Raw genomic sequence first — 19,973 nt, 5'->3', positions numbered from 1 at the left:
TAGAAACTCTGGCTTCACATAGATATATTGTTGGAAAAGGGACGAGTACTTTAATAGGCAAATAATATCTTAATATTATGAAAATAGTTCAGGCCTTCCAACTTCCTGAAAGTGTCTCACCCACTCCCAAGAGCCCATGGCCATACTTTTAAGAGCCATTGATATAGAACATCAGAGTTTCAGGGCATTTTACATAACTGGATAGGAGTGTTTTTATGTTTCTGATGGTCAAATCTGCACTATAACCTCTCAATGCTATTATTTTCTATAGAGTAGAATAGAAAGATCTCAGTGGTTTAGTTATTCAGCAACTCAGGAATTCATATTGAAATGTCTCATTGGTCAGATAGGATAGTAGACTAGAATATAGGCTATAAGATGACCATAAGACTTGAATCATCTATATATAACTCTAGCCATTTCTATAATTAGGGACCATTCTAAGCAAAAGTTTTTAGCTGGTGAAAGTAAACAGCTTCTTCTTTCATGTTCTCTTTTTGTACCTTTTTAACTTAAGGTGCTACTATGTTTTCTTTCCTGGACCCCATTTCTCTCACTCCAACAATGTTCTAAATATTTTTTTTCTTATCATTACTCTTAGGCAAAAAATTTGATAAAGTCCTATAAACAAAGGTATGCATGACATAATACACAATTAATTTTCTCTTAGAGATATTTATGTTTTATCTGGAATTTCAAGCATGGGGAACAGGTAGATACTTCTTTTGGGAGGAGAAGGAGATAACAGTAACCTTTTCTATGACTTTTTTTGGAAGTTGTGTTAGATCTGGAAACCCACTTGGTAGGGGACCAGAAGGGCTGAGTCAAAGTTAATGGTACAGGAAACGCAGTACCTCATAGAGTTTTTTGAGGAAAGTGCCTTGTAAATTCCTTAGGGACTTCATAAATATGGTCTATTATTAGTTACTGCTTTATATTACCATCTAGCATTTTTCTCTATATACACCTTGGTTTTCCCTGATGGATTATAATCTTTGGAAGGTCAGGGACTGTACCTTCTCTCTAGAGCACAGTCCTGGGCAAGACTGCTTCGAAGAGGAGCATGACATCAGGAAGATGATGCTGTGACTTTCAGGTGAATTGAATTTCAATGAAGGAGGGCTGTACAAAATCATCAGCCTTACTCTCTCTTCCAGAGCCATATGGGTCCAGGGGTCAGACAAAGATCAGGACTACCAGAGATGGCCTTGGATGCAGTAGAAAATCTTTGCCTTTTTATGCTAAAGTCTTGAACAGTTCTTTGATTGAAGCAACTCCCAATCATCGATTAAGGTTAGATAAGAAATGAGGCAGCAAATGACCTCTTTTACTTAGTCCAAAAAAAAAAAAATCAATTTGAGAGGGGAAAGCCCTCAGGGTTTCTGGCTAAAATAGAAACATTTGCTATTTATACTCACTCTGAACCATCAGGGTTTACATAATGACCAAGTGAGATTTGGGCTTGTACTTAGTGTTGGCCAATCAGTGAGAACCAGAGTGATCTGGATTTAAGATATGGACTTAAGAGAGAAATCTAGCCCATATCTTGGGCAGATTGTAGGTGTGGTATAAAAGACACTGACTTAAAAAAAAAAACTTGACTTTCAAAGCCAGGAAATACTGGTGCAGGCAGGGTAGAATGGGCTGGAGATGAGACAGGGTTCAAGAAAGAAGATAGGAGGAGTAAAGAACTTAGTGGCTTCTTTTCAAATGGTTGGGGGGCCCTGAAGCCGATCATCTTTGGGGTAGAATTCTATGACAGCTTGGGTGGATGCCATCCAGTGAGTCACCCAGTCAACTAAGCAAGTAATTGTTGGCACATATCATGTTTTCAACATTGTGGCTATTTCTATAAGGCATCTGGAAAAAGCGGGAGATCTAGTTTCTAAACTAGAAAATTCATGTGAAATTTTTTTTTCCTGAGGCAATTGGGATTAAATGACTTGTCCAGGGTCACACAGCTAAGAAGTATTAAGTGTCTAAGGCTAGATTTGATCTCAGGTCCTCCTGACTTCAGGGCTGGTGCTCTATCCACTGTATCACCTAGCTGTCCCCATTCATTTGAAAATTTTACAAAGAAACATAGAGTGTTATATAACGAAAATCTAAACTTTGGAAGCTGCTGGTAGAAGATCCCTATTGACTAAAGGTATTGTAGAAGGTTTATTAGAAGAGATATGATTGAGAAAGGAATTATGCTGTTGTGGTGCTGATCTTTGGAGGCAGGAGACTTAGAAATGCCTACTATGTACTAAGTGCTTTGCAAGTATATCATTTTGTTTTCACAACAACCCTGGGAAATAAATGTAATTTTTATCCCTATTTTAAAGTTGAGGAAACTGAGGCAAATAGTAAAATGACTTAGGGTCACACAGCTAGTAAGGATCTGGGATTAAATTTGAATTCAGATCTTCTTGCCTCAGCTTTCTATGTACTGAGTCACCCAGATACTGTAGGTCTACAACTTACACAGTATCTCTCAGTGTCTTAGTTTACTCATCTGAAGAATGGGGGTCATAATGTAATAACTCCCTCGTGTGGTACTTGTGAGGAAAACATTTTGTAAATTTTAAGCAGTACATGAACTCAAGTCCTTTATTATTATTTGTACTGGGCCTAGAAGGATGGACAGAATTTGTGACTAGGTATTGTGCTTGCTAGAAAGCGAGGGGATTTGTTTACTGAGAGAGGAGAGTAATTTTTAAGGAATAGTGAGCGATGAGTTGGGGGAACCTCACTGCTTACAATCCTTTTATTCTTGCCTAATTTACTGTCGTATGGGTAGGTAAGTGGGTAGTGTACAGAGCCTGGAGTCCATAAGACTCATTTTCCTGAGTTTAAATCTGGCCTCAGACACTTACTAGCTGTGTGATCCTGGGCAAGTCACTTAACACTGTTTCAGTTTCCTCATCTGTAAAAATGATCTGAAGAAGGAAATGGCAAACCATTCTAGTATCTCTGCTAAGAAAACCCAAAAGGAGGTCATTAAGAATCAGATTGAAAATGACTGAACAACAAGAAAAAATTGATTTTTGTAGTGTTCATTATCCCCAAATTTATTTCAAATGTTAACCTCTTTACTTAAGTCTCCCTCCCCTCCTTTAAACTTACCTGTTTCTGTTGAGAGGACAACTTTGACTCTGCCCCATTCTTCACTTGCTCTTATGTTTGTTGATTCTATTCTTAAAGCATCTCTTGTAGCTCTCCTATTCCTTCTGTTCATATTGCCTCCAACATAATTCAGGAATCTTTGGACTATGGTAATCTTTCTTTTTTCATTCACTTCCCCTTCCCAGCTGCCAAATTACATATTGACCATGTAATTCTCCCATTCAAAAAATTTCAGTGACTTCCTTTTGACATGGAGGCTATTGTACAGAATGATCAGGACTATGGCTGGGACACCTGGAGATCCATCTGATAGGGGGATACCACCAGAGACAATGCATGAAGGAATTAATACAGGCAAGAAGTGTAATATGGACTTTCTCATGGGTAATGGTTAAGATTTGCATACCTAGAGGTCTGTGATCTTCAGGGAGTTTTTACATAGAGGGTTACCCTGGCTAAATCTTCTGGACCTCTGTCAGTCATGGGATCTAGACTGCTAATGGTGTAGAAAAAATAACATGGTGCTTTAGCAATAGATTGGAGAGAGTTTTCTGTTTTATTATTGGAGAAAGGATGTTATCTCCCTTAGTGATGTCCCTTGAGAGTCAAGGATGGGGGGCTTCAAAGCCACACTCATGGAAAGAATCTCACCAGCCTCTCCAGAGTCAATTTTCATCAATAGTTCTTATCTCCTAGCAGACTCATCACTCCAGGCCAGTTTCCTTATTATTTCCCACTTATAAGTCAATAGATCCTTTTACCCAGGAGTTTTGGCTTTCTGGGAAACACAAGGACCAAATCCATCTCCTTTGTGCTTATCCTTAATAGACTGATTTAGAGGGAGCTGCACAAAGTCATAGAACAGGCCACTTGAGGGGTAGATCCCAGATCTTGTAGGAAGAGAATTCCCTGGAAACACCTTGTATTTTATGAATACACAATGATAGTGTATAGTGTTCCTATTCCTATCTCAGAACCATAGCTTTTTCACCTGCAGAATGAAAGAGCAAGATGAGAAAAATTATCTTAGGGGTTCTGTCTAACTGCTATTTTAGGCTTATGGATTATGGCTGGTTCCCCATATCTTTTGAGGCTCCTGAGCCGTGTATGGAGTTCCTAGTAGGCCATGAACAAAGAGCATATAACTTTGGTGCTTGAACCCTTCACAAAATTGGTTCTAGCATGTTGAGTTTCCCACACTCTGCCCAACTAAATGACTCATCTTCCTTCGGTGTTGGCTCCCAGTGAGATACCATAGCTTGGGATTGATAAATCTTACTTCCTTCTATTTCAGACAGACCTTCACTCAGATTTCCCATGCTCCTCTTCTCACCCCCAGGCAGCAATAACAGGTTCATCAGGGCAGTACCTTGACCCAAAGATTTAGCCAGTTAGAACACAGGAACCTCTGAGGCAGACCTTTATAGGTCTGCCTCCAAAGAGGATAGCAGTTGGAGAACCTGCTCCAGCAATACTGTCTTCTGTGTTTGCTTAGATTTTTCAGAGTGAGGGTTTGTTTGCTTCCTGTTAAATGTCCACGTTTGGAGGCACTGGGGAAATTCCCTTGACAAATTCATGCCTTTCATTGCCAGCCTCAAACTGATTTGAATTTGGCTTGCTGAAATTTCAATCACCAATGCTCAAACTTCCCCTTTGCCAAACCTAAAGGACAAGGTAAACTTCCTCTTTTTGAAATTTAAGCAGATTTGTAAAGCAACCAGCTCAACAGAGAACTCTACAATGAACTCTGAATCAAAATATTAAGATATTATAGAATCTCAAATTTGGATGGGACTTGGGACATCTTTTTGTTCAACTCATAGCTGAAGGGGAATCCCTTTTATAACATTTGAAGGCTTGCATTGAAGGTCCATATATTAACTCTTCAGGCTGTCCATTTTGCTTTGGACTCTTTAAATGGTTAAAAATGGTTTTCCTTAGTTGGAGAAGCAATGTGGGGTTCTTGATAGGAAGGGGTTGATCTTAGTCAAGTTCTTACTTCTGACTCATAATAATGGACCTTTTGACTCACCCATGGCATGCAGATTTTACACATAATCTATGATAAAGTACTTATTACAATTCTTATTAGTATTAATTCCTCCCTGGATTGAAGGTTCAATCCCCATTAAGCTTTCTAAAACCATAAGCTTCAAACAAGTTTTCTACTATGAGATCACAGTTCCACTCATGAAAAGGGGAATTCAAATCTGCTTCTTTTCCAAGTACAGTCTGTGATCAGCAAGCAGAGGCAGTGTTGGTCTAGATTGTGGATGGATACTGAAACTACCCATTTGCTTTTGCCTAATTAATTAAACCAACATTGACAATAAAGCTTGTATATGGTGCCTACATATGAATAGCCTACACAGAAAAGTGGAGCATGGTTCATTAGAATTCAGAATTATAAATCCTAAAATATTTCTTGTACTAACAATTTATTATTTTAACAAACCTGCATATTCTCAACAGCCTGGCTGTTTATTTCAACCTCCTATCTTTGAATCCTCTTGGGTTGCTTATTGTTGTTGTTTGCCAAAAATTAGGTTCAGTGTTCATTATAGGCAATTTGGGATTCTGGATAGACTTATAACTCTTTTAAGGGTATTTTGGCTTATTTGTGACAATAATCTGTGTTTTAGATTGGGAGAACAGATGTGAAGCATTGATGTATAAGACTGATATAAAAATGACAGTAATTTTCCTTATCTGTAAAATGAACCTTGCACTTCCCAGTAAAAGGAGAACATTTGCTTTTCTGTCAAGTGCCAGAAAAATGAAAGATTCTGTCATGAGGTATGTTAGGCAAATGACAGAGCCTTAAGAGCTAGCTTATTCAACCCTCTCATTATGCAGATGAAACTGAAATGTAAGGTTGCACACAGCTAGAATTCATATCTCCTACTCCGCCTTCTTCCCCAAACATTCTCTGCTTTTAGCTATGTGCTTTGGTTGGATAGAATGCTAGACTTGGGGTCAGGAAGACCTGAATTCAAAGTCTGTCTCAGATGCTGACTAGCCATGTGACCATCATTTTCCTCATTTGTGAAATGAAGATAATAAAAGAACCTACTTCATAGGATTGTTGTGAATCAAGAGACATAATATCTATAAAACGTTTTATAAAACTTAAAGCACTATATAAATATTAGCTGTAATAATAATAGATTATAATGTCATAATTGTTGTTATTGTTATTGCTGTTTGTCTTTCATTCTCAAAGATGAATACAGTTATAGATCAGAATGACCATGGGCTTTTTAAACTAAGGTCTATAACAGATCTCACTTTGACTGAGAAAATAGCCCATTAATTGTTTAAGGCTAGGTAAGCAATAAGACAAAGAGTGTCCTTTTTTTTAAATCTAGTTCCCCCCCCAAAAAAAAATAAATAAAAAAGAATCAATCTGAGAGGGGGAAGATTCCCAAGGTTTCTGGCCCAAACAGCAATAATTGCCATTTATAGTCACTCTGAGGTGACCAGGATTAAAAATAAAAAATAAACTTTGGTACTTGAACCCTTCTGTTGGCTCAGAGAGAATCAGAGTGATTTGTATTTATGGCATGGTCCCTAAGAAAGAAATCTAGTCCATATACCCCAAAATATCGAAAAAAGAAGCAAGGAAACTAGCTAGCAGTGTTGCTCAGTCTTCATTGGGATAGGGTAGTTGGAACTCACAGTGGTAGTTGTTTTTCCCTTGTTCTTGAAAATGACCATGACATCAAGGAGGTGATGTATGACATGCAAGTGAATTGGATTGAAGGAAGTGAGGGAAGGCTATGGAAAGTCAGTAGCTTCACATTCCCCTCCAGAACCTTCTGGTTCCAGTAGCCAGACAAAGATCAGGATGACTGATTTTATTATAACTAATTAGTATAATTTATAATAATGACAATCATTTATAATAATAATAATTTTCATCATTATTATTATTATCATTGTTGTTGTTAGGAATAAGTATCCAGTGGCTTTTGTCTTAATCCTTAGGCATCAGTAAAATTGCAAGATATGTTACATTTCTTGATAACCCTCCTTGGTCATATATTCTATACTTTTTAAGTGGATTACAGCAGAACTATGTTAATACCCTCTGTCTATCTCTTTGAAAAGCCTGATAGATAAAAATACAAATACTGAAAACTGAAAAGGTTGAAAATAATTTGTCTTATTACTGAAGAACTTTTGTTTTACATATATTGAAGGATTTCTTTGAATAGTGAATTCCTTTAAAGACATTTAAAATGCAGTTAATTTTTTACCAAAAAAAAAATGATTGACATACAACTTTTCATAACATAGGAGATAACAGCTATCTTCAGTTAGCTTTGTAGCAACTTGGATTATTCCAAAGAAAACCTTTAACCCAGAAGTAAGCAGAAATGGTTTCTTTGTCCTTCAGACTCACACCAAGATTTAAAAATTTTAAGTTAGGCCTTAGCAAGTTTTGTTTTGGAAACTCAATTCACAGATTAGAAGGAATGAAGATGAGACAGGTGTTTGTGGTTTGGAGAGAAGATAGCTAATAGTAGAATACTAGAAAGTAACAGTTGATATGAGGGAAAAGATAGAGAAATAAAAAGAAATTTTAAGGAGGTGTTTACTTTGTTGTAGGATACTGTAATGAGAGCTATAAATTATAATCACCAACACCTAAAAAACTGGGTAGCCTAAAAAGCTGTGCTAAATAATAGGCACCTTGAGTGCCTAGACAGAGAGCTCTAGATACCACTATGTTTTATTATAATCCTAAGGTGAAGAAAAGAAGAAAGGGGACTAGTTTTAAACCTCATGGTGAGTTGAAAAGTAAAGATGGACTCAGAAGTTGGGAATCCTGAAAGGTAGTCCAGGAAGCCAGTGATAGGGTTTCCTTTCCTTGTTTCTTCAACAGTGACTTGCAACTGGAATGTCCTAGTTCTTGAACTGTTAAAAAAAAGCATAATTATGATCTCCAAAGACCAAGAATCATTCAGTAAACAAATAACTTTATTAAGAACATGCTATGTGCTTAACACTATGTTAAGCACTGGGAATATATAATATAATATAAATAGTCCCCCTCCCTCAAGGAGCTTATAATTTAAGGGAGGAGACAAAATACAAAAAATACATATGAAGCAAGCTATATGCAATATAAATAAGAAATGATTAACAGAAGGGACTATAATTAAGAAGAATTGGGGAAGACTTTTAGGAAATGATGGGAGTTTAGGAGAGTTCAAAGGAAGCTAATAAGGTCAGTAGATAGTACAGAGGAGAGAGGGTGTCAAGAGAAATGAGTGAGTGGCAATCATCAAAACTATTTGGTCCTACCTAAGAAATAGAATGGAATAGGGTAGGTCTATAAGACACAATAGTAAATGACTACAGTGATCTACTGTTTGGCAAACTCAAAGACTCCTTCTTCTGGTATAAGAATTTACTCACTATTTGACAAAAACTGCTAAAGAAACTGGAAAATAGTATGTCAGGATCTAGGTATTGACCAGCATCACACACTGTATACCACTATAAGGTCAAAATGGGTACGTGATTTAGATATAAAGTATGACACCATAAACAAATTAAGAGAGCAATGAATAGTTTATTGTCAGATCTAAGGAGAAGGAAAGAATTTATTACCAAACAAGAAATAAATAACATTATAAAACATAAGGTAGATCATTTTAATTGCACTAAATTAAAAAGATTTTACACAAACAAAGCCAATGTAACCGAGTCAAATTTATAAAAATGTAAGTCATTAACCAATTGATTAATGGTCAAAGGATATGAACAGACACTTTTCAAATGTAGAAATTAAAGGTATATATAGTCCAAATGCTCTAAATCATGATTGATTAGAGAAATGTACATTAAAAAACTGAGTTACCACTTTATATCTATCAGATTGGCTAATATGATAGAAAAAGAAAATGATGAATTTTGGAGATAATGAGAGAAAATTGGAATACTAATTTGCTATTGGTGTACTTGTGAATGGATCCAACCATTCTGGAGAGCAATTTCGAACTATGTGCAAGGGACTATAAAATTGTGCATACCCTTTGATCCAATAGGATCACAGTTAATTAGGTCTGTATCTCAAAGATCATAAAAAAGGGAGAAAGGTCTAATGTACAAAAATTGTTATAGCAGCTCTTTTTGTGATGGCCAAGAATTAGAAATTGAGGGAATGCTCATCACTTTGGAAATGGCTGAACAAATTGTGGTATATGGATATAGAGGAATATTATTATTCTATAAGAAATAGTAAGCAGTCTGATTTTAGAAAAACCTAGAAAAACATATAAACTGATGCTAAATGAAATGTGCAGAACCAGAAGAACATTATTCACAGTAATAGCACCATTGTATGAGGTCAACTTTGATATACTTAGTTCTTCTCAGCAATACAATGATCTAGGACAATTCCAAAATGTTTTCCACATCCAGAGAAAGAACTATAGAACCTGAATGCAGATTGAAGCAAACAATTTTCACTTTTTTGATTTTTTCTTTCTTGTGTTTTTTCTTTTGTCCCGATTCTTCTTTTACAACATGACTAGTGTAGAAATATGTTTAATATGATTGTACATATATAACTTATATCAGATTTTTTGCCATCTTAGGGAGGGAGGGAAACAGAGGGAAGAAGAAAAAGATTGAAAATCAAAATCTTATAAAAATAAAGGTTAAAAATTATCTTTGCATATAATTGTAAAAAATAAAATAACAGTGAATAGGGGGAAACTGAAAGGAATGTTTTTAACTTTAAAAAAGAATGAAAGAGAGAGAGAGATTGACCCCTCTCCATCTTATTTCTCCTGGCTATGGGAGTAGTGGAGTGGGAGGGTGGAGTCAGAGCATAAAAGCAAGTTGCTGTGGATATTTCTAAGGCAACTTCAGATGTTAACAGTGATACTGCCAGGCTTGGCAACAGGTCAGCTTCCCCATGCTGATGAATTGCTGGAGGCTCTTCTCTCTTTTCTTTCTTGCTCTTTTTTTTAAATTGAGGCTGAGAATTTTCCATTGCGAATTAATTAATTGTTGAACCTACCCCTTCTGGACTGGGTTTGTGAAAATAAAGGGAAGCTGAATGTAAATCTGGTTAAAATAATACCACACAGAATCTAAGGCATCTATTCATCTTTTCTAATGATTCTTTAAGTTGTCCTTTCAAGACCACTGTCTCTCCTTCATTCAAACCTACTAAAAGACATCTTAGGCAGGCTTTCTTCTTCCAGTCTCTGGTTTGACCTCTCTATCTTTGACCTCTCTATCCTTGGCCATTCTGCACATTGTAGCCACATATTCTTTTATTTTATTTTTTTTTATTTAATAGCCTTTTATTTACAGGATATATGCATGGGTAACTTTACAGCATTAACAATTGCCAAACCTCTTGTTCCAATTTTTTATCTCTTACCCCCCCATCCCCTCCCCTAGATGGCAGGATGACCAGTAGATGTTAAATATATTAAAATATAAATTAGATACACAATAAGTATACATGACCAAAACGTTATTTTGCTGTACAAAAAGAATCAGACTCTGAAATATTGTACAATTAGCTTGTGAAGGAAATCAAAAATGCAGGTGTGCATAAATATAGGGATTGGGAATTCAATGTAATGGTTTTTAGTCATCTCCCAGAGTTCTTTTTCTGGGCATAGTTAGTTCAGTTCATTACTGCTCCATTAGAAATGATTTGGTTGATCTCGTTGCTGAGGATGGCCTGGTCCATCAGAACTGGTCATCATATAGTATTGTTGTTGAAGTATATAATGATCTCCTGGTAGCCACATATTCTTAAAGTATGGAACCAATTTCATTACTCACCTCGCTCAAAATCCTGTATTAACTGCTTATTGTTTATACAATAAAAGTCAAATAATTTACCTTGGAATTCAGAGCCCTCCACAATCTTGCCCCAGCATATTATCCAGTTTTATCTTCTACTACTTTCCTTTGTGAACCATTTCCCTGTAGTCCAGCCAAAGTTATCTACTTAGCTTCCCTGGAATATTTGCTGAATATTTGCTACGTGTAAGGCACTGTGTTAGATGCTGGCATAAAAAGATATAAAGTAAAACTCCCAAACCTTTCACTATGTGTTTTTCATGCTTGGATGCTCTATCCCTTTCTTAACTACCTCTCAGAATCCTACTCATCCTCAAAGACTTTGCTCTTGGGCAAAGGTTCTTAATCTCTGCTCGTCACTTTCCTTCTTTCACAATCCATGGTCCTAGTTTTCTCCATGTCCAGTGTCCCCTACTTGCCATCTTCCACTACCTGACTGCAAGTATCCAGTCACCCTGATGTAGACATACCTGAAAAAGTGAAAGCTGAGAACATATTCATAAGGCTACATTGGTAGGGTGGGAAGATCTGAAAGATCTGGATAATGTTGGGCCTGCATATTAAGGAGGAATATGAACTTCTGAGCTTTGTGAGATTTAAAGACTGTTTTCACTCCTCTGTAGCCCTACAAGGTTTAATAACTATTCAAGATCCAACTTGTCTCCTTCATCTACTATCTCTCTCTTTGCATTTCTTTCTTTTTGCTCTTCTTGGGGTATTCTACGCATCACCCTCTCTTCTTCTTCTTCTTTTTTTTTATTATAACTTTTTATTGACAGACATCACCCTCTCTTCTTAGTTTCTCTCTGATTATCTCTTTCTCTGTCTCTGTATCTGTTTTTGTCTCTCTTCCTCTCCTTCCCCCTCTCCTCTATCTCTGTCTCTCTGTCTCTGTCTATTTCTCTGTCTCTGTCTGTCTCTGTCTCTCTGTGTCTATTTCTCTTTCTTTCTTTCTCTCTCCCCTTATTTTTTTTTGATTAAGTAAAAGAGGCTATTCTCTGCCTTAGTTGCCTCAATCAGACTGACCCCTGGGACAGACCTTAGCTTAAAAAGGCCAAGGCTTCCCATTGCATTCAGGGCCATCTTTATCCTGATCCATGTTTTGCCACTGGCCCCAGATGGCTCTGGAAGGGAAAATGAGGCAGATGACCTTGCACCGCCCTCCCTCACTTAAATCCAATTCATTTGCATGTCATAGCATCACCTTCCTGATGTCATGGTCCTCTTGGAGAAGGAAGACTTATTATATCTAGCACATAGTAAATGCTTAATATATGTTTGTTGCCTGATTAACTCCTCTGTGCAGTATTCCTTGATGGTTGTGGCCAATAGTGATCTCACCTTTCCTCAATTCCTACATTATGGATCCTGAATAGCACACAGTTATTGCTTATGGCATTTCCTGAGGATAATTAACTACAAGGATCTATTTTGAGATTTGAGAGCCAAATTGGAAGATTACTATGAATATCTGAGACTTTACAAGGTCCAAAATTAATGTTCTCATGAAATATCAACAGACTTGCTTCTGAGTCAGAGTGAATATTTACTTCCCTTGCTTGTTTAAGTAGTTCTTCCTAAACCAACACATATTAATCGAATGCCTATTATTAATTTCAACCTTGCCAACAAATATTAAGTATTTAATACATGCCGGGGGCTGATATATAAAAATAAACATGATTGTTCCTGCTCCCAAGGTACTCATATTTTGTTGAAAATATATGATATTTTGAACCCCCAGAACCTAGTACAGTGCCTGGCAACTCATAAGTGCTTAATCAATACTTGTTGACTGATTGAATCCTTATAAAATATAGAATAGGGAGTCAAGGAGATCAAAGGAGAGATTCAGAAAAAATTGTCTAAAATGATTAAGGAAGGAAAGAATACCATTATTTTATCAGAAATATCTTCCCAGAGGAGCCAGGTACTGAAGAAAGAAAAGTTCTGATAGATTAGAGGTAAGGAGGGCAATGAATTCAAGGCACGGACAGCCTGCATGAATTCACAGAGGCAGAGGACAGCATATTAAATCCGGGTAACAGTCAGCTTCATGGCTTGTAGAGTGTGAAAGGATGATGTGATGTGAAATAAAGCTGTAAGACACTATACTCGGTGATGTGAGGAAAACAGAGACATGGTCTCTGTCCTCAAGAAACCTATATGAGCTTTAAGATTTGTAAAGTGCCTTATAGATATCATATCATTTTATCTTCACAACAACCCTGGGAATGAGGCACAATTATTATTCCAATCTTACAATGAGGAAACTGTGGCAGACATACATTAAATGGCTTGGCCAGGGTCACATAACTAGCAAGTTCCTGTGGCTGAATTTGAACTCAAGACTTTCTGACTTTGGGTCCAGTATCATCTAGCTGCCTCAAAAACTTATTAAAGCTTTTTTATTTTCAAAACATATGCATGGATAATTTCTCAGCATTGACCCCTGTAAAACCTTGTGTTCCAAAATTTCCCCTCCTTTTCCCCACTCCCTCCTCTAGATAACAAATAATCCAAAATATGTTAAATATATTAAAATACATGTTAAATCCAATATGTGTACAAATATTTATACAATTATCTTGCTGCACAAGAAAAAATCATGTCAAAAAGTATTAAAAATGAGAAAGAAAATAAAATGAAAACAAACAACAACAAAAAAAGTGAAAATGCTATGTTGTGATTCCCACTTAATTCCCACAGTCCTCTCTCTGGGTGTAGATGGCTCTCTTTATCACAAGATCATTGGAAGTGGCCTCAATCATCTCATTATTGGAAAGAGTCACATGAATCAGAATTGATTATCATATAATCTTTTTGTTGTCATGTATAAAGATCTCCTGGTTCTGCTCATTTCACTTAGCATCAGTTCCTGTAAGTCTCTCTAAGCCTCTCCAAAATCATCCTGCTGATCATTTCTTATAGAACAATAATATCCCATAACATTCATATACCTTAACTTATTCAACCATTTTCCAACTGATGGGCATCCAATTTGCAGTTTCCAGTTCCCAATTTCTAGGCAGTTTTCAAAGGAGGTTAATAGCCATATGAGAAAATGCTCCAAATCACTAATAATTAGAGAAATGTGAATTAAAGCAATTCTAAAGTTCCATTTTGCACCAGTCATATTGACAAAGAAAATAACAGCTATTGGAGAGGCTTTGGGAAAACATACACATTAATGTATTGTTGATAGAGTAATGAATTGGCCCCATGGCACTGGAAAGCATGGTAGAACAAAAGTTCAAAAAGCTACTACACTCTATATATTCTTTAACATGGAATATTACTGTTAAACCCATATCCCAAACAAGTCTAAGAAAGAAAAAGGAATAGAGACAAAAATATTTATAGCATTTTTTTGTATTGACAAAGAATTAGAAACTAAGGAGGTGCCCCTCAGTTAGTAAATGGCTAAACAAATGACCACATTTGAATGTAATGGAATACTTCAGTGCTGTTACAAATTATTAAAAGAATGGCTTCAGCTAAACTTGGAAAGACTTGCTTGAATTTATTTGAAGTGAAGTGAAAAACATGAGAGAACAATATATACAATAACAACAACATTGAAATACCAAAAACTTTAAAGTACTTAAGAATTTTGATTGACCATGATTCTGGAAGACCCATAATGAATCATGCAATCCACTCCCCCTTACCCCTCCACCCATACCCCCATAGAGAGAAAGTGTATTCCAGATGCAAAATGAAAGATTTAAAAAAAAACATAACAGGATAATAAGGGGTTTTGTTTGGCTATGCATATTTTTTACACAGATTTTGTTTTTTCTGCTTTTTTTCAATGAGAAGAGGTAGAAGAAAGACAAATAGATTTTTATTAATGGAAAAATTAAATTTTAAAAAATAAAGTTTATATTTTATCCTAAAAACAATCAGAATCCATATAAATTGAGCAGAGGTATGACATGGTCAGACCTTATGAAAATTATTTTGGTAGGATTATGTAGGGGATAGAAAAACAAAACAGCTTTTGCTTTCAATAAATTTTACCAGTCTCCTGGAGGCAATGAAGAGAGACCAGCATGGTTGGAGCCAATGGGCTATATATAGCTAAAAAGTGAAAGCTAAAACAGCAGAGGTAGATAGTATAGGATCTTTAATGCCAGACTGAGGGATTTCGCTGCTAAAGGTCTAGGGGAGGCATTGAAGTTTTTGGAGTGGAGTGTGATAGTTGCAAAGTGGCAAGTTGCAAAATGCTATGTAGGATGAATTGTATAGTAAGTACGTAAGGAAGAACCATCAATCCCTTCTGCTTCCAAGGACAATTTTTTCTTTTTCTTTTAATAGTATTTTATTTTTCCAAATACATGCAAAGATGTTTTTTGACATTTACCTTTTTTTTAATAGTAACTTTTTATTGACAGAACCCATGCCAGGGTAATTTTTTTACAACATTATCCCTTGCACTCACTTCTGTTCTGATTTTTCCCTCCCACCCTCCACCCCCTCCCCTAGATGGCAAGCAGTCCTATATATGTTGAATATGACATTTACCTTTGCAAAACCTTGTGTTCCAGATTTTTCTCCTTCTCCTTCCTACCTAAGACAGCAAGTAATCTGATCTAGATTAAACATGTGCAATTCTAAACATATTTCCTATTCATCATGCTGCCCACAAAAAAAAAAAAATTGATAAAGGAAAAAACCAAGCAAACAAACAACAGTAACAACAAGGTGAAAATACTATGCTCTGATCAACATTCAGTCTCCATAGTTCTCTCTCAGGAAGCAGAAGGCAGTTTTCATCTCAAGTCTATTTGAATTGCCTTGAATCATCTCACTGTTGAAAAGAGCCAAGTCCACCATAATTGATAATCACATAATGTTGTTACTTTGTACAATGATCTCCTGGTTCTACTCACTTCACTTAGCATCAGTTCATTTAAGTCTTTCCAGGCTTTTCTGAAGTCATCCTGCTGATCATTTCTTATAGAACAATAATATTCCATTACATTCATATACCATAATATATTCAGTCATTCCAGCTGATGGGTATCCAATCACTTTCCAGTTCTTTGCCACTACGAAAAGGGCTGCTACAAACAGTTTTGCACATGTGGCTTCTTTTCCCTCTTTTATGATGTTTTTGGTATACAGACCTAGTAGAGACACTGCTGGATCAAACGTTTTGCACAGTTTGATAGCCAAGGACATTTTTTTCCCAAAAGGAAGTACTAGACCAGAGATTATGTCAAATCTCATAAATGCTGATGACTCACAGCAAGTATAATCTTGACTTTGTCCTTTAAAATAACTAGTACACATCATTTTCTAACTGAGAAGGCAAGAAATGCGTCCTGATCCAGTAGAGAATCTAGGTCCTAGTGACAGAAGGGTAGAGAACTGAGAGAAAGGGACACAGAAGAGAATGCTAGCCATGTTTGCTGCATTAGAACACAGTTGTTTGTGCTTTCGGTTCTTAGATGAGTAATACTGGGTACCTTAGACATGAGATACTGGCAGCCCAGTAAGTAATTAACACCCCATATGTAATCCCCTGGACTTGCTTTGGATGGTAGAAAACCACGATGTACTTTTGGATAACAGAGTTCATTTCCCTGGTATTTTTCAGTCATTCCAAGCAAAGCCAATTAGGGTTTGTTTTGTTTATAGCTTATTTGTTTGCCTTGGAGCCAAGCATTCAGCCAGTAACCAATCCTGCAAAAACCCTGATACAAATTCCACAGTCAGAGGAAGAAAATATTATGATTGGCGGGAACTTTGGTGGTCTGGTTGTGTTGGGGTCTTTGCTCACAGTGGGATGTTGGAACTTTGCTGCAGAGTTATTCAATGGCACTGACTTTTTGCTGAGTTTTGAATTTACTCCACTACCACCCTCTGCTCCCCTAAGAGCCTCTTAGATTTGTAAAAAGGTTTTTTCTAAATGACTTTCTTTTCCATTATTTCATGTGATATTCATAACACTCATGGGTATGGATGGAGTAAGTATTATACCCATTTTTAGGTGACAAGAATAAGGCCCCCAAATCCCTATTGCCTCTCTTCCCCAAGGGTCACAGGGTACCCAATTCTTTTGGCCTGGTGCTTTTTTTTCTGCACCATGTTTCTCAAACTGGTGCAGACCTCTGTCCATAACCTACCTTTCCAGACTTATTTCATGTTACCCATTTTAATGAACTCTCTCTGCCAGGACTGGATGTCATCTCCTACCTCCATTTGTATAAGCTTCCTCCAAACCCCTACCCACTCTGCATTGGAATACCTCTCCTGGATCTTCTCTGCCTCTCAGAATCTTTATCTTCCTATAAAGACTCAGCTTATATAATAACAATAACAAGAATAATGGTGATGAAATAGCTAGCATTTGCATAATGCTTTATATGTGCCAGGCATAAGTGCTTTACAAATATCTTATTCTAGCCTCACCAAAATTATTATGCCCATTTTAAAAATTGAAGAAATTGAGGTAAACAGGTTAAAACGTCTTGCCTAAGGTCACTCAGCTAGGAAGTATCTGAGGCCATATTTGAACTTAGATCTTTCAGATGTAAGACACAGCATTCTATCCACTGGAGCATTTAGCTGGAATCTCTTCCATGAAACTTTCATTGTCCTGCCTTCCCAACTTCCCTTCCTCAGCTCATACCCAGTGATTAGTGCTCTTTTCTTCCTGAAATTACCTTGAATTTGCTTCTTAGTGTATATGATCACCCCAGTAGAATGCTATATATGTGAGGACAAAGACAATCTTGTTTTTGTGTCTTTGGTTCTTAATATAATGCCTTGTCCATAAAAGACATTTAGTCAATTTCTGTTGAACATAATTCTCTGAACTATTTTAGTATTTACTGTCCAAAGCACATACACTTAATAATATATTTTAAATCATAATGTAATTATCTAATCTATGAACTGGAAAGGATCTTAGAGGCCCTCTAATTCAACCTTCCATGCATTTTAACTATCAATTCCCTAGCATCTCTGTAAGACAGTATTTAAACTTAGCTTGAATTCCTGTAGTGATGGGGAGCTCACTGTCTCATATTCCATCGCTGGATAGCGCTAGTGGTTTAAAAATGATTGATCCTTGCATTTGTCTGGCAGTTTCTTCTGCAGCAATCAATCACGAGTCTTGCCTCTTCAGATAAATTATAAACTCCTTTGAGCAGTGGTTTTTGCTATACACTGTTGCCAGGCATAGTAGGAAGGTTGAATTTGATGCCAAAGGGGACCTGGAAATTTGATCTGCAATTACAACCCACCCAGGGTATCACCTCACTTTGGGCAAGCCCCTTCACCTCCTGATCTGCAAAATGAAACAGTTGGATGTTGTTAATTCTTTCACCGGAGTCTGAGTCTTTTTGACGCTATGCACCCTAGCAAAAGTTGGATGAGATTACCTCGAAGAGCCCTTTCAGGTCTAAAGCCTATGATCCTGTGGTTCTTTTCTAATTGCTTAATTGATTGGTGGTTAAGTGTCTGCCTAGTCTTAAGGTTGGGGGTGAAAAAGAGCTGCTATAGCTAATATTGCTCGAGAGAACACTGAGCAGTCTAAATATTCCAGAGAGTATGTATGGCTCCGGAGGGATTTCAAATTCTAGAATTCAAGCTTCCTCCAGCTCTGACCCTAAGATCCAATTTAAGGTGAATGGGTTATGATAAATGGCCCCAGACCTTCAGGTCCAGATGTCATCAGCTGCCGCATCCCTATTTGTGCTGTCTGACCGCCTCGGCGCCTGTCTTTTTAAGAGATCCCAGCCCTCCCTCCTGCAGACATCCCCAGTACAGCTAGTAGTTGCTCCTCCACCAACCCCCGGCACAGGTAGCAATGGCAGCTTGCTGCATTCCCCCCGTGCACAGCTTCTGCAGATGGCCCCGGGGCATCCTGAGCGGAGACGCTGCCGGCTAGAGCCTTCCAAACCATTGCCTGTGATGTATCCTGGGTCAGCCCATGCTGCTTGCCATCCGCTTGTTGCGCTGCATCAGGGACCAGGAACACACCCAGCTCTAGTCCCCATCTGTTGCAGTCGTGAGGCAGCGTTAGCATTGAATAGCAGCCGAACCTTAGAACCTGCTTGTACAAAGGAGTGGGGGGTGGGGGGCGGCTTGGAAAACCCCTTCGCTTATGGACCTTTCAAGAGAGGCAGAAGGATTTCTCCGAGCCGTGAGTTGTTTCCCATTTCTAGTGTTTTGTCATTTGGCTTTTTTCTTTTTCTTTTTCACAGATCATCACTTATTTTTGTTAGCTTTCAGGGAAAGGAAATGTACTGTAGGGTCTGGGGCTGGGTAAGCCAACATTCTAGGAGCTTAGATTTAAAATGCATGGTGATTGCTTGCGCATTCTTATTCTCCATCTTCCTCCCTCCTTTCTCCCCCCCCCTCCCCCCCATGATGTTTTGTCTCTTCTGCATGCAAGGCTGACACGGAGTTGTTTTGTTATCGGGGAGCCTCTTACTAGGGCAGATCTCCCAAGGTTAAACAGAATATCCCTTTTCTCTCTTGGGGCTATATGATTTTTTTTTCTTACGTAACTTTTGCCTTGATGTAAATTTAGGAAGAGATTAGCCAGTGGGAGTAGGGGGCGCGTTGCAAAGTGCATTTGAAGAGTGGGTGGGTGGGATTTTTAATTTCCACTCTAACGTCCCTCAGGGTTTTTGTTTTTTTTTTAACCTTTTCTTATAGCAGTTTGTGTGCCCGTGACCCTAGCTATCACTCGTACAGGTGCGCCCTGCTGCTCCCTCCCTCTCCTTTTCTTTCCATCTCACCTCGATTTAATGGAAAGTTTCCTCTTAGTATATGTTTAGCGTCCCCTTCCTATGCTTTAAGCCTGCTCTTTCGGACTGAAATTCCCGCAGAATATGGGCTAGGGAGCCCAAAGGGAGGTGGAGGAAGCTTCCCGCCAACCTGTCACCTATTTGGGTTCTCCTTTTGTGTTGCTTTGCCAAGCATCACTAGTAAATCGTCCCTTTTCTGAATTCTCTCAGATCTGGCTCCACAACGCGGACCTGTTGCATATTTAACTCGTAGGG

The 19,973-nt window shown here is 37.6% G+C and overlaps 1 protein-coding gene across 4 annotated transcripts in view; it reads left to right on the top strand.

Moving 5' to 3' along the window:
• Positions 1-19,973, top strand: part of PRKAG2 (protein kinase AMP-activated non-catalytic subunit gamma 2) — a 420,981-nt gene that overhangs the window by 89,615 nt on the left and 311,393 nt on the right. The window contains exon 1 of one of the 4 annotated variants that reach the window (XM_031939460.1): positions 18,474-19,108. The exons of the other annotated variants lie outside the window; for them this stretch is intronic. Within the exon in view, the coding sequence (XP_031795320.1) occupies positions 19,070-19,108 (39 nt within the window). The 5' untranslated portion in view covers positions 18,474-19,069. Of the gene's footprint in view, positions 1-18,473; positions 19,109-19,973 lie in introns of those variants that run through there. 4 annotated transcript variants of the gene reach the window in all.

The sequence above is a fragment of the Sarcophilus harrisii genome, chromosome 5, assembly GCF_902635505.1.
Source record: "Sarcophilus harrisii chromosome 5, mSarHar1.11, whole genome shotgun sequence".
NCBI classification, from domain to species: domain Eukaryota; kingdom Metazoa; phylum Chordata; class Mammalia; order Dasyuromorphia; family Dasyuridae; genus Sarcophilus; species Sarcophilus harrisii.
The sequence above is the reverse complement of the archived record's forward strand: the minus strand, read 5'-3'. Positions and strand labels throughout refer to the sequence as shown.